A 13216-nucleotide genomic window follows, 5' to 3' on the forward strand; every position below is an offset into this window, starting at 1 on the left:
TGACCTGGCTGAAGTCGGACGCTTAACCGACTGCGCCACCCAGGCGCCCCGACAGGCATGTTATCTTTTAATCTGCACGACCCTGAGAAAACTTCAGGCTTCCACAGAAAGGTAGAGACTCACTCCAGGTCACACGGTTCTTCCTGCATTTCACTTGTATCCTATCCTCTCCCCTGGCCATTGTGGAAGTCACTCAGTCAACAAGTACTTGCTAAGCACATCTTCCATGCCGGGAAGTTCTGAGGCATGGAAGGGCACTCAGGCCGGGCACTGAGCTAGAAGTGCTCCCTGACCTCACAGGGCACGGAGGTCCATGGACCCTGGCCGATTGCCTGCCCCTCTGCAGAAAGGTTTCCTCTCCTGCTGGAGAGGGGACGGGATGACCCTGGGTCCCTTCCAGGGTATCTGTCTTCCCACAGGTAACACCTGAAGCCTCGCTCACGCTCGACCCAGGTTCCTCCTCTGGCTGGTCCTCGTAGCTGCGTCTTTCACGATCACGGCCCCAAGGTCGTAAACAAGAGTCATCACAGATGAAACGCTCCACACACACGGACAATATTTCTCTTTTTAAACAAAGCATGAAGAGAAGTGCCACTACCTCCTGAGCTTCTCATGGGTTGCCCTGGAAACAGGCAGCAAGGTGGTCCTAGGTGGCAGACGGCGGTGCAGGAAAGATGCCTGTTGGCTGCCCACAGGGCTGCAGTGTGAGGACGGCAAGGACACAGCAGCCTGGCTTTCCCAGGGGGCGGAGCCTGGCTCCCCGCACCCCGCCCCCCACCTCCCACCGAGAACGGAGCCATGTGCGGTAGTCATCCAACACTTGGCTCAGAGCCCAGCACAGGTGGGGTCCGCAGACAGGTAGCTGGCACCCCCTGACCAAACACTACTCTGAAACGCTCCTGTCAACGGTGGCACTCTCTGACCAGACAGAGGCCTGTGCCCACTCCAGAAACTGACTCACTGCATCTGGCCAAATGTCTTTATTTTATTTTATTTCATCTCATTTCATGTTTATTTTTGAGACAGAGACAGAGACAAAGCATGAGCAGGGGAGGGGCAGACAGAGAGGGAGACACGGAATCCAAAGCAGGCTCCAGGCTCTGAGCCGTCAGCACAGAGTCCGACACGGGGCTTAAACTCATGGACTGAGACATCATGACCTGAACTGAAGTCCGACGCTTAACCGTCTGAGCCACCCAGGCGCCCCTATTTTTGAAAAGGTTCCTCAGTTCATTCTGAAGCTCAGAATGGGTTGGAACCAGTTTTAGCTGTTGTTATTCTTAATTCTATTATTTGGGCTGGATTAAAACTGATTTTTAAAAAGTCATCTAGGCTTAGTTGGTTATGCATCGACTCTGATTTCAATTCAGGTTATGATCTCACGGTTCATGACTTCGAGCCCTGCGTCAGGCTCTGTGCTGGTAGTGCAGAGTCTGCTTGGGATTCTCTCTCTCCCTCTCTCTCTGCCCTTCCCCACTCATTTCCCCCCGCCTCAAAGATGAGTAAGTACACATTTAAAGTTAAATAAATAAATAAATAATCATCTATAACTTGTTTTACTGTTATTTAGGTAACAATGCATATTTTTAGAGAACATCGAAAACATGTTTTTTTCTAAATGTTCTACAGATCCCTATCACTTTGGGGTCTTTAATAATTCTAAAAGGCTTCCCCTCGGATTCTAGGACCTGTGGGGCCACCCCAGTGTAGGGGTAGGTGAGACTGAGCAGGAGGACAGACCCAGCACTCAGGCGCCAGAGAGAGGTCCTACTTGGTGGCACTCACGGCTCCAAGGGGACTCAACAACAGACATCCAGGAATCAGTGTTAGCCAAGAGGTATCACAGGTGAGCTGAGGATGGTGACCACTAGCCAGAATCACAGGGTTCTGGGAGAGCCAAACCAGCAGCAGACAGTAGGGACTAACCCATCCCCTTTCCAGAGAGGAAACAGGGTTGGTGGGTCAGGGAGCTTAATGCTGGTCACACAGCTGGCGGGGGTGGGACCGGGCCTGTGCTCTCCTTGGCACATCACTTCCTGGAAGTGGGGAATGCGCCAGATGTTCAGTGTCCTTATCTGGGGACAGAGGGAGAGGTGGCCCAGCTCACCGCAGGGACCACTAGATGGTGATCCCCAAGGTGGTGACCAGAGGCGTCTCCAAATCATCCTGCCTTGTGCTAGCCTACAGATAGGAAGTGGGGGGAGGGGGTACTTGACCGAAGCCACCCACGGGGCCATCGAGAATGCACAGGTGAGCATCCCTCCGTTCAGAGAGAAGCCATGGCTTGCTCAAGGCTACTACTTCTGAGGGCTACAATTGTGTGGGACCTATGAAGTGAAACGCCCTTGCCTCCCAAAGGCATCTGTGGGTCAGAAGTGGAATAAGCCACAGAGGAATAACCCAGACCAAAAGCCAAAGGGATTTAATTACTGAAAGATGGTGAGGAGTGTCCGTCTGTGAGCATAACCTTCCCCCAGGGAAACGTGCCTGCATTAAGGGACAAAGTAACGAGAGGATTAAATCTCCCCAGTCTTACCAGTGTGTCTGTGTTCTCCAGGGCCTAAGTGCAGAAGCTAGGGGAGCCCCTGCATCAGTGCAGGGAGCCAGTCACCCAGGACTTAGAAAGGCTCACATGCCGTCCGTCTGGCCAGCAGCACAAGGACGACTGGCTTTAAGCGGTCCCGGTGGCCTTCCTCAGCCAAAATTGTGGTCTAACCGAGGTCCTAGCTGTCAGGCCCGTGCAGCCAGCCACCTGATCACCAGAGAATGACTCTAACTCAGCCATGGGGTCTCATGTCCTGCCGGGCACAGGAAGGCTATAAAAAGCACTTCAGGAACAAGTAAATCTGTTCTGCTAACCTCCTTTCAGAGTCCATTCCCTGAGGGATCAGGAAGGAATCCAGAGTCTGTCAGGCAGCTGGAATGAGACTTTTCCCTGATTACCGCAGACTTCAACTGATACTGAAAGCTCCCCAGTTCCTTGAGACTTTCCATCTCCCACTCGGAGATTCCAGAGAAAGGTCATGGACACAGCAGCCCTCCCTCCCATCCAGTCTTGTTATTGAAGCCTCATTGGGATGCTCCTGGTTTCCCCACAGGGCTCTTGGCCTGACCCTCGCTTTCAAAAGGGCTGCCCAGCCCCCACCCCAAACCCACCAAACCCAGGGCTGTACAGACGCCAAGTCCACCAGGAACTCACTGAAACAAAGCGCTGGGCACGGGCATGGGGTACAGAGCCCCACAGGAGGTGACAGGAGAGGGGGATGCTGTGGGAAGCCCGTGATGGGCTCACTGCGTCCTTTGTACTGGGCGTTAGTGCTTGCTGCACGGCTGGCCACTTGCATACTGATTTGTCAAAGCCGGTTCATGAGAAAATCAACTCCCAGCGGCCGGGCCCACTCCATCAGCACTGGCTGGTGTTGGGGCCAGAGGAGGAAAATTAGAGAAAACACGGAAATCACTGGAGAAGAGAACCTTATTGGAGATGACACTTTCAACATTTTATTTGAGGAGTGTTTCTCGTTGAGGATGACCTTGTCCCTTACCCCCTGCCATCTTTCCTGCTTCTTGCCCAGAAGAGCTCTCTTAACCCAGAGAACACAGGACAGTCACAAAACCGTGGCCTCTGGTTGGAAGTGACCACAGAGTCCCTGCCTGTGGAAGCTTTAGCTACAGGGGTGAGACCCATCTGGCTGCCACCTGAACCCAGCTATCCCAAGGCTGCACCCCACACACGCACCCCATGGGGCACATCCTCATCCATAGACCAGACCCAGAGGTACCCCGTGACAGTTATTCCCTGTGTGCTTTCCCTAATCCCGCTTCCCTAGGGTAAGTCCCCGAGCCCTTCTGCTCGCTCTACACTCCTGCCTACCTCCTGCCATTCGCCACCTTGTCCATGGGGCTCCCAAATCATGGCACTGAAGAAAAACACCCGGCTGCCAAATAACACCAGACACCTTGGCACATCTGTCCTACCCGTATGGCCCGGGCCTGCCTCTGCAGCCTCCACTCCAGCCACCCTCTCCTCAGGCCCCAACACTCCCCTCAGCTGCTTCCTCCTACAAAAGGGCCATGCTTGTTCACAGCCTCAGGGCCTCACCTGCTGCTCACCATGCCATGCCCACTCCTCCCCCTCCATGCCTGGAAAACCCCTACTCATGCTTCTTAGCTCGAACAGCACCCCTGTGATATGGTCCTTCTTCCTTGGGGCTGCAGTGACACCTTGCTGAGCTTTTATAGCTGCACCCATCACCCTCTATGGGGCTGCCTCATCTGCACGTGTATTTCCTCTGCCAGATTTGTCCTTGAGACAGATGTTAGAGCAGGGAAGTGCCCACATACTCAGTAGCCGGCCTGGTTGCTGAAGCCCAACTGTGAGCCCCCTAGAGAAAGCTCAGTCTGGGAGGAGGGGCAGAAGTTTGCCTTCCTGGCCCAGGGCTAAGAGAATCAGATTGGCCTAGCCAGAAGTGCAGAAATGTATCTCTCTTTCAGCAAAAAGGTGGCTGAGGGAGCGCCCCCTCATTCCCTGCCAGGGCCGGCTCCACGGGCCTGTGTCTGTGCACTCCCAGGGCCCCACACTCCGAAGGGCCCTGTGCCGTTTAATCCTCTGCTGTTGTCACCTTCAGACTCTGCATTTTTGAACAAGGACCCCATGCTTTGATTTTGCACTGGGCCCTGCACCTTATGCCGCCAGCTCTGCCCCCACTGCTTCCGGGGCCCTCAAAGAGCTAGCCTCTCATGGGCTGGCGTGGCCCTCGCGGGCAGCAGCATGTTCAGCTGTGACGGGTGAGTGGCTGCCGCTCAGTGCCAGTCCATCTTCACCCCCAGAAAATGAAAACTCTACCTCCCTTGCAGCAGAGCCAGGGGCCATGTGACCATGGCCTCCCGGACCGGAAGACAACACTGCGCGGTGAGCTGCCACGGCAGGCTTCCGTCTGAGTCAAGGGGACGCTCCCGGCACACGCATGCGGAAGAGCCGTCGAGGGCATCCGTGTGGAGGCAGCGCCCTTCTTTCTCTATCGCAGATGCTCTACCAATCATCCCAAGACAGCTGAGATTTTTTGTGTTTGTGAGAAAATGCCATTTAAAAATCTTTTTTTTTTTTTTTTTTTTTTTTTTTGGTCCTCTGGACAATGTCCTTACTGTTTCTGAGCTATCCTGGCAAAAAAAAACAAAATCTGTACAGCACGGTGTCTGTATGTAAGTGGTAATGATAGCACCTTGAGCTTCCTTGAAAGCTTTTTCTTCCAAAGTGCATGAGGTATACTACAGGCTTTGGTCCCAGCAGCTTCAGTTTCGACTGCTGGTGTTTGGGGTTCAACAGCAGCAGGATTTCCGGCAAGTTTCTCAGGTCCCCCTTGGAGCCTCAGTCTTTCTCACATGAAGTGGGGAAGTAATGTCAACCTTACAGGCGCTGCAAGAAGCAGAGGAAGCAGCAGTAAATCCCTGCGGCAGAACGGGGCCCATTATAAACCCCCGGAGTGGTACTCATGTTATCCCCTCCATGATAAGGAGGACTAGTCAGATGACCTTGGTTTGAGTGGCAAGTCCACTGCTTGCTAGCTGGGGGATCTCGGGCATGCTGTCACACTCCCAAATCTCAGTCTAGCAGCAATGGGTGCAGCGTCCCATCCCCCACCTGAGCCAGGGGGTGTGTGCACTGGGTGCCTAAAGGCACTCGATAAACTGTGTTCCCTGTGTGAGGGCCCCCATTCTTTGTTATCGTACTTTGCTTCGAAATGAACCCTTTGAAACAGATAGGACAGAACAGAATCATAGGCACTAAAAGGCCAGGGAAAGGTGGTCTAGGGTACCAGCATCAGAGCCAGAAAGCCCCAGCTTTGAATTTTCACTTTGCTACTTATGGTAGTGGAATCTGGGCAATTCAATTCTTTGTGCCTGAGTCTTTCTCATCTGTCAATATAAATAATGGTATCTTCCTCACAGGGAAGTGGTGAGGAACACAGAGCTAACTCACAGTCTAATTTGTTCCTGGTCTTTCCTAAGGCTAACTGCATGTCCCTCTTGGGTCCATGAGGGGCCCCAATATTCTCATAACAATTTTCTCATTTTTGCTTAAGGCAGCGGAAATTGCCTGAGTTTCTTGCATATCCCAAAGGAAATCTAACTTTATGCTGTCATTATCAAAAAACACCAGTTCCTTTGACCTTCCTGGTTTCTAGACAATTCATCGTGATAGTTGCTTGTCATTTGCTCTTTGAAAAAAAGAGAACTGAGCACAGAACTCCAGATGTAGTCTTACCCACACGAAGAAGAGTGGAACCATTATCTCTGGGGTTTCAAAATACTTCCATTAATATGACCTCAACGGCTTTTTTTTTTTTTTTAAGCAGCATTGTGTATTCACATTAAGCCTTTGAGAATCAGAATCTGCCAGGTCCTTATCTTAAAAACTACTAGCAAACTAAGTTTCCTCTACCCTGTTAATAGTCTGAACTAAATGCAAGATATCAGTCCTGTGATTTCAATACTGCTGAATTTTGAAAATGATTTTAAGTCTTGGTTTTCCTAGGGCAAAGATAATCTGTGTTCTCTAGTTCTGTGACCTTTTCATACTTGATAAGCAGTCTTTCGTGAGTTCCACTCAAGCCAGTAGAAGACACAAGTAGATAAGAGACATTTGGAACCTCATTCAAGTCTTCCCTCCAGCTGACATTATGAACACTCCTCAGAAGCAAGTTTACTCAGCTACAAATCTGCCTAACTGTGCTGTCATCAACTCACATCATTTATCTTATCCATAAGGATGTCATGAGACATTGCCAAGAGCCTTCCTGAACCCCAGGTGTCTTGTGTGTGTGCTGTGGGTCCTCTCTCTCACTTCTGTCCCACTGCACCTATTTCTTCAAGTAAGGGCTCCTTCCTGGGTGTTTTTCATGTGTTATTCTTGCGCCTTCCTGACACTGCCCCAGGCATTCCAGCCACAGATCCACAGAACTCACTTACATGTCATTTTCTCTGGTTATCTCTACCTCCTTCTGTTTTTCATAACTGTCTCTCTAAACCCTGTGACAATTAGGCGTTGTGGTTTTCAAAAAATCATCTGGATTGATCAAAACAACATAAATAGGTTGCAAAATTTGACAAGTATTAAAAAACAAAATTTTCTTGGAAGTGCCTCTTTAATGAGATGATGCTTTCCCCACCTAAACAGTCCATGTATATATTATTACTTATTGCTAAATAAGACAGGGATCAATTCTATTCCAATTTTGTATTGGTCTAGATTAAAGCACAACCTCCAAACAAACTTATTCATTTAATTAGGAAGATGGGAATGGAAGGATTTTTGTACGGCAATGTTACCTTATTCTATGAGTGCCTTCCGAGTTAAATGCCACAATCATTTTTAATTTTTAATGATTTATCATCTGACAACTGATTAGGACCTCTTTCACTTTTTTTTTTGTAAATAAACTTGAAAAAAAACATGCTTTAGAAAAAGAGTTGTTACTTAGAGTCCTTCACTTTCTCAACACTGATGCCATGTTCTGAAGTTTCCCTTTGACAGGGCGAGGCACCACTGTAAGACTTAGAACAGGCGAGACATCCGCCTGTGTGTCATAAATGAGGGCTGCTGTGAAGGGGAAGGAAGGAGAGGATCAGGCACGGCATGCGGGAAAGGCCCAGAAGACCATATGGAGGCTCAACCAGACACATGGCTACACCTACTTTTAGGCTCTTTCCCCTAGAGCCCTGGGTATAAGTGTGTGTGTATCCACTTTGGCCTTCATTAGTGCTTAGTGCTCCCCAAAGATATGGTCATCTATTTTCAAGGTCCCTATCCATTTTTTTTGGCTTTAGTCAGATTCTTTTATGTGTGGAAGAGAACTCTCTCACTGCCTTTCTGTTTTCTGAGCAATGAAACTATCAACATAGCAAGGAAAGGATCCACGGTCTGCTTCTAAGCAGCAGGAAGCTCTGGAAGACGTGTGGACAGCTCTCCATCACCACTCTGCCTGCCTCTGTGCCTGGGTTTGTTCTTTGTTCTCATCACCCATATATTCTCCCCCTCCCTTAAGACCTTGGCTTGGCACATAAGTACATATCTTTACATACAACATTTCTTAATTATACCCACTTAACCCACACAGAGCTTCTAGGCCCTCCATTGCTGTGGAGTTATCCATTCCATGTGACCAAATCAGAAGAAATGGATGGCTGTCTTCATATTTTGCAGAAGAGAAAAGGGAGGCTCAGATTATCCGAGACACAGAGCAGGCTGCAGAGGACTAGGAAGGAAGGGCAGTTCTCTTAGATTCCCACCCATACTCGCCCACCTGATTTCATCCCTGTCAAATGAAAACAATAATAATGGTTGAAAACACCAAGGGCACAATGTCAACTTGAGGAAGCCTTAGGTGGCGGTGCACTGAACACTGTCAACTGACCAGATCCACCCGGCACCTTAAACACACAACACAGAGCATGCCTAGGAAGGTCCCCCAGCATGTTATGCTGAGTTGGAAGACAGAATATAAACCCCTAAAGGACTCTAATAAGTCATAAAAGTTACCAGAAGTCAAAGAATGATGACCAATGCTAACAGTTATAAATGGGGGTTAGAACTTACCGTGTCCCCAATCTTCAGGCCTTCACACTTCCTCTGGCCAGGGTAGGACATACCATCCTGGCAGGTAGCAGTAAAGAAGAGATTAAGATCCTCAGGCTGATCCCAGACAGACAGCTCCACTTTAGACCGGATGCTCTGAACAGAGAGAGAAAATGGAACGAGAACCAGTTAGTAAAGGCTGCAGTTCTCCATACTGGTTCTCTGAGGCCCACTTGACTATCTCTAACTCAGGAGTCTCAGGCCAAGGAAAGTTGGGCTTGGTTCACTGCCGGTCCGACATCCTTTCCCTTCTCTCCACACGTATGCCATCTTGCTAGACCTGGCCCAAAATCTCCCTGCATGAGCTCAGAGAGGTCGATAATGGTCCACCCGCCATATGGTAACTTTATCTACTTCACAGGGGTGATGCTCTGTCCCTACTCACCATTCCAGAGTCACTTGTCATCCCCACTCAGCTTCGCACATGCAGCTCCTCAAATCTTGCCATGTGCTCTCTAGACTGTGGGCCTTTCCATGAGCCTGGGAGAGTGTTCCCCTGGTCAGTGGCCCTTCTCTCTTCTTTTTCCCTGGCTAGCATCTTGTCAACCTTTAACACCAGTTCAGTAGGCACCTTCTCCTGGAACCACCCTGCCAATCCTCATGCTCACACCCCACCTCCAGTAGATGAGGGCTACATGTGCTGAGTTTTGAACTGCATTCTGAAAGAGTCATATCTTACATGTGGGTGACGTTCTCAAGATGGTGACTGAAATCAACATCAAGCCAGAATTACCCATCAGAATAGAAAAAATAAAAGACCAGAATTACCCATCAGAATAGAAAAAATAAAAGACCAAAAATATCAAGTGTTGAAAAGAATGCAGAGCAATAGGAGCCCTCACCCTGCTGGTGTTGAGTGTGAATTGGTATAAAAACCTTTAGAAAGCCATTAGGCAGTATCTACTGCTGTTTGGACCAACCTTAGATCTACCAATTCATTGTGGGATTATACCCAACAGAGATATGTAGTGACCAGAGATATGTATGAGAATGTTTATAGCAACACTGTCTCATAATAGTTAGAAAACAGAACTACCCAAATGCCTATCAACAGCAGAACAGACTTTTAGCAAACCAAGTTATGGTGTGTTCGTATAGAACACCATACACTAACAATTAATGAAACATGACTACATTCCATGACATAGATGAATCGTAGGACACTGCCTGAAAGAAGCCAGACACAAAAAGCATACATACTTGCACGGTTCTATTTATATGAAATTTAAAAGTAGGCAAAAATTATTGGTTACCCTTGGGGGATGGCAAAAGAATAGGGCACAACGGGTGCTTCGGGGCGTTAGTAATATTCTGGATTTTGACCTGGGTCCTGGATACTCAGGTGTATTTAGTTTGTGACAAGTTTGTGCAATTTTCTGCATGCCTGCAAGTTTAAAAACTTGCCAAATCTCGGGGTGCCTGGGTGGCACAGTCGGTTAAGCGTCCGACTTCAGCCAGGTCACGATCTCGCGGTCCGGGAGTTCGAGCCCCGTGTCAGGCTCTGGGCTGATGGCTCAGAGCCTGGAGCCTGTTTCCGATTCTGTGTCTCCCTCTCTCTCTGCCCCTCCCCCATTCATGCTCTGTCTCTCTCTGTCCCAAAAATAAATAAACGTTGAAAAAAAAAAAAAACTTGCCAAATCTCTAAGGACATGCCTTTGGAGACTGAAGCCAAATGAACCAGCTTGTGTCTAGGGGCCACATCTTACAAAAAAAACATCTGTTTATACACTAAATACATTCAGTATGACAGGATGCACACATTCTAAGAGACGAAAGCACACGTGGACCCCAAGATCAACTGATGATCCTCCAGGCTCCCACTCCCCTTCTCAGGTGCACTTTGGGGAACATGGCATTGAACAGATGGCAGGCAGAACTTCCTCTTGCTCACATGGGGTTCTTTTCTTTCTTTTCTTTTTTGCTGAGCCTATAGTGCTAAACTTGAATATGTTACATATGCAGTTTTCCCAACAAATTAATAGCTTGTTGAAAATACTCTCTGCAAAAAATAGTCTCCTCCTTTGCGACAAATTGTTCAAGTGCTTCCACACCTCTAAAAATACTCTTTCTTCAATCCATTTCCTCTTGTGCCACCCTCAACTGGCAGAGAGTTTGGTGAGCACCTCTCAACATACAGCACTCAACAGCACTCTCCTGCTAAACACAATCAGTTATTTCCAAGGCTGCCTTCCCCACTGAGCTGTGAGTTCCCAGAGCCATACCCTATTTCTCCTTAGGACTGAACACAGCTTCTGTTGAATGAATGGATGGATGTCCTAATGGCAGCTATGCTAACGGGCTCAGACCGAGTGGAAGAAACTTAGAAGTTATTTCTGAAAAGTCAAAAAGTTTATCCCTTTTACTGTGTCTTTTATTCCTGTGACTTATTCATCTCATAAGTGGAAGCCTGTATCTCTCCTGTTCACCCATTTTGCCCAATCCCCTACTTCCCCTCCCCTCTGGCAACCATCAGTTTGTTCTCTTTATGTGTAGGTCTGATTCTGATTTTTGTTTGTTTCTTTTTTTTTAAGATTCCACTTATGAGTAGAATCATTGGTATTTGTCTTTCTCAGTCTGACTTACTTCACTTGCATAATACCCTCTAGGTCCATTCATGTCACAAATGGCACAATACCATCCTTTTATGGTTGCATAATATTCCATTGCGTATATATACAACGCCTTCTTTACCCATTTGTCCATGACAGACACTTAAGCTGTTTTCATATCTTGACTCTTGTAAATATGTAAACATATGGGTGCATATATCTTTTCAAATTAGTGTTTTCACTTTCTTTGGGTAAATACCCAGTAATGGAATTATTGGATCATATGGTACTCTATTTTTAATTTTTTCAGGAAACTCCATACTATGTTCCACAGTGGTTGTACCAATTTGCATCCCAACAACAGTGCATAAGGGTTCCATTTTCTCCACATCTTTCGCCAACACTTGCTATTTCTTCTTGTCGTTTTCATGTTAGCCATTCTGACTGGTGTAAGGTACTATCTCATTGTGGCTTTGATTTGCAATTCCCTGATGATTTCAAGCATCTTTTCATGTGTCCATTGGCTATCTGTATATCTTCTTTGGAAAAGTGTCTATTTGGGTCCTCTGTCCATTTTTTAATGATCATTTTTTGGTACTGAGTGGTATAATTTTTTTTTAAGATTTTATTTTTAAGTAATCTCTACACCCAACATGGGGTTCAAACTCATAACCCCAAGATCAAGAGTCATATGCTTTACCAACTGAGCCAGCCAGGCACTCTGAGTTATATAAATTCTTTTTATTTTAATATTTATGTATTTATGTATATGTATGTATGTATGTATGTATGTATTGATTGATTGATTTGAGAGAGAGATAGCAAGCAGGGGAGGGACAGAGAGAGAGACAGAATCCCAAGCAGACTCTGTGCCATCAGCATAGAACGTGATGTAGGGCTTGAACCCATGAGATCACGACCTGAGCCAAAATCAAGAATCGGACGCTTAACCAACTAAGCCCCCAGACACTCCTATAAATTCTTTACAGACTTTGAATATTAGCCCTGTAATTGGATATGTCACTTGAAAATAAATTTTCCCAGTTAGTAGACTGTCTTTTTGTTTTGTTGATGTTTCCTTCAAGTGTGCAAAAACTTTTTATTTTGATGTAGTCTCAATAGTTTATTTTTGCTTTCCTTACCTTTACCTTAGAGGACGTGCAGAAAAATGTTGCTATAACTGATGTCAGAGAATTTCCTACCTGTGCTCTCCTCTAGGATTTGTATGGTTTCAGATATCACATTTAGGTCTTTAATCCATTTTATTTATTTTTATATACATGTTAGAAAGTGGTCCAGCTTAATTCTTTTTCATGTAGCTGTCCAGTTTTCCCAGCACCACTTACTGAAGAGACTTTCTTTGTTTCATTGTATATTTTTGCCTACTTTCACATAGGTTAACTGACATACAATTGTGGATTTATTTCTGGAGTCTCTATTCTGTTCCATTGATCTATGTGTCTATTTTTGTACCAGTACCATACTATTTTGATTACTATAGATTTATATTATATCTAAGACAAGGTCAATTTAAAAAATATATATGTTTGGGGGTGCCTGGATGGCTCATTCGGTTTAGCGTCTGACTTTGGCTCAGGTCACAGCTCATGGGTTCGGGCCCTGCATCGAGCCCTGCTGATAGCTCGGAGCCTGGAACCCGCTTCAGATTCTGTGTCTCCCTCTCTCTCTACCCTGCTCCTGCTTGTGCTTGCTCTCTCTCTCTCTCTCTCTCTCTCAAAAAATGAACAAACATTAACTTTCTTTTTGATATATATATTTTTGAATTGCAAATAACTATGAGAATAAGGCAAATCAATGTATCATAAAAGGGCTAGGTAGACTGGAGCTACATTAAAAATTACTTGGGATCAGTCACATAAAACATGAGGGCCCTGTAGCTCACCAACAAGACATTAGGAGGAAATACCAATCCTCCCTCCCCATGAAGGTCTGCTGGAGCTGCCACCCAGAAGGGTTAATGGGGAGTTTGGCAGGGGGAGAAAGAACACTGGCGACTGGGACTCCTACTGAA

General features: G+C 46.9%; 1 protein-coding gene across 3 annotated transcripts in view; it reads right to left on the reverse strand.

The window, feature by feature from the left end:
• ITGB5 (integrin subunit beta 5) overlaps nt 1-13216 on the reverse strand; it is a 121852-nt gene that overhangs the window by 33550 nt on the left and 75086 nt on the right. For all 3 annotated transcript variants that reach the window (XM_045502350.1, XM_045502348.1, XM_045502349.1), the window contains one exon: nt 8597-8731. In XM_045502350.1, coding sequence (XP_045358306.1) covers nt 8597-8731 — 135 coding nt within the window. The remainder of the gene's footprint in view (nt 1-8596; nt 8732-13216) is intronic.

The sequence above is a fragment of the Leopardus geoffroyi genome, chromosome C2 (genome assembly GCF_018350155.1).
Source record: "Leopardus geoffroyi isolate Oge1 chromosome C2, O.geoffroyi_Oge1_pat1.0, whole genome shotgun sequence".
NCBI lineage: Eukaryota > Metazoa > Chordata > Mammalia > Carnivora > Felidae > Leopardus > Leopardus geoffroyi.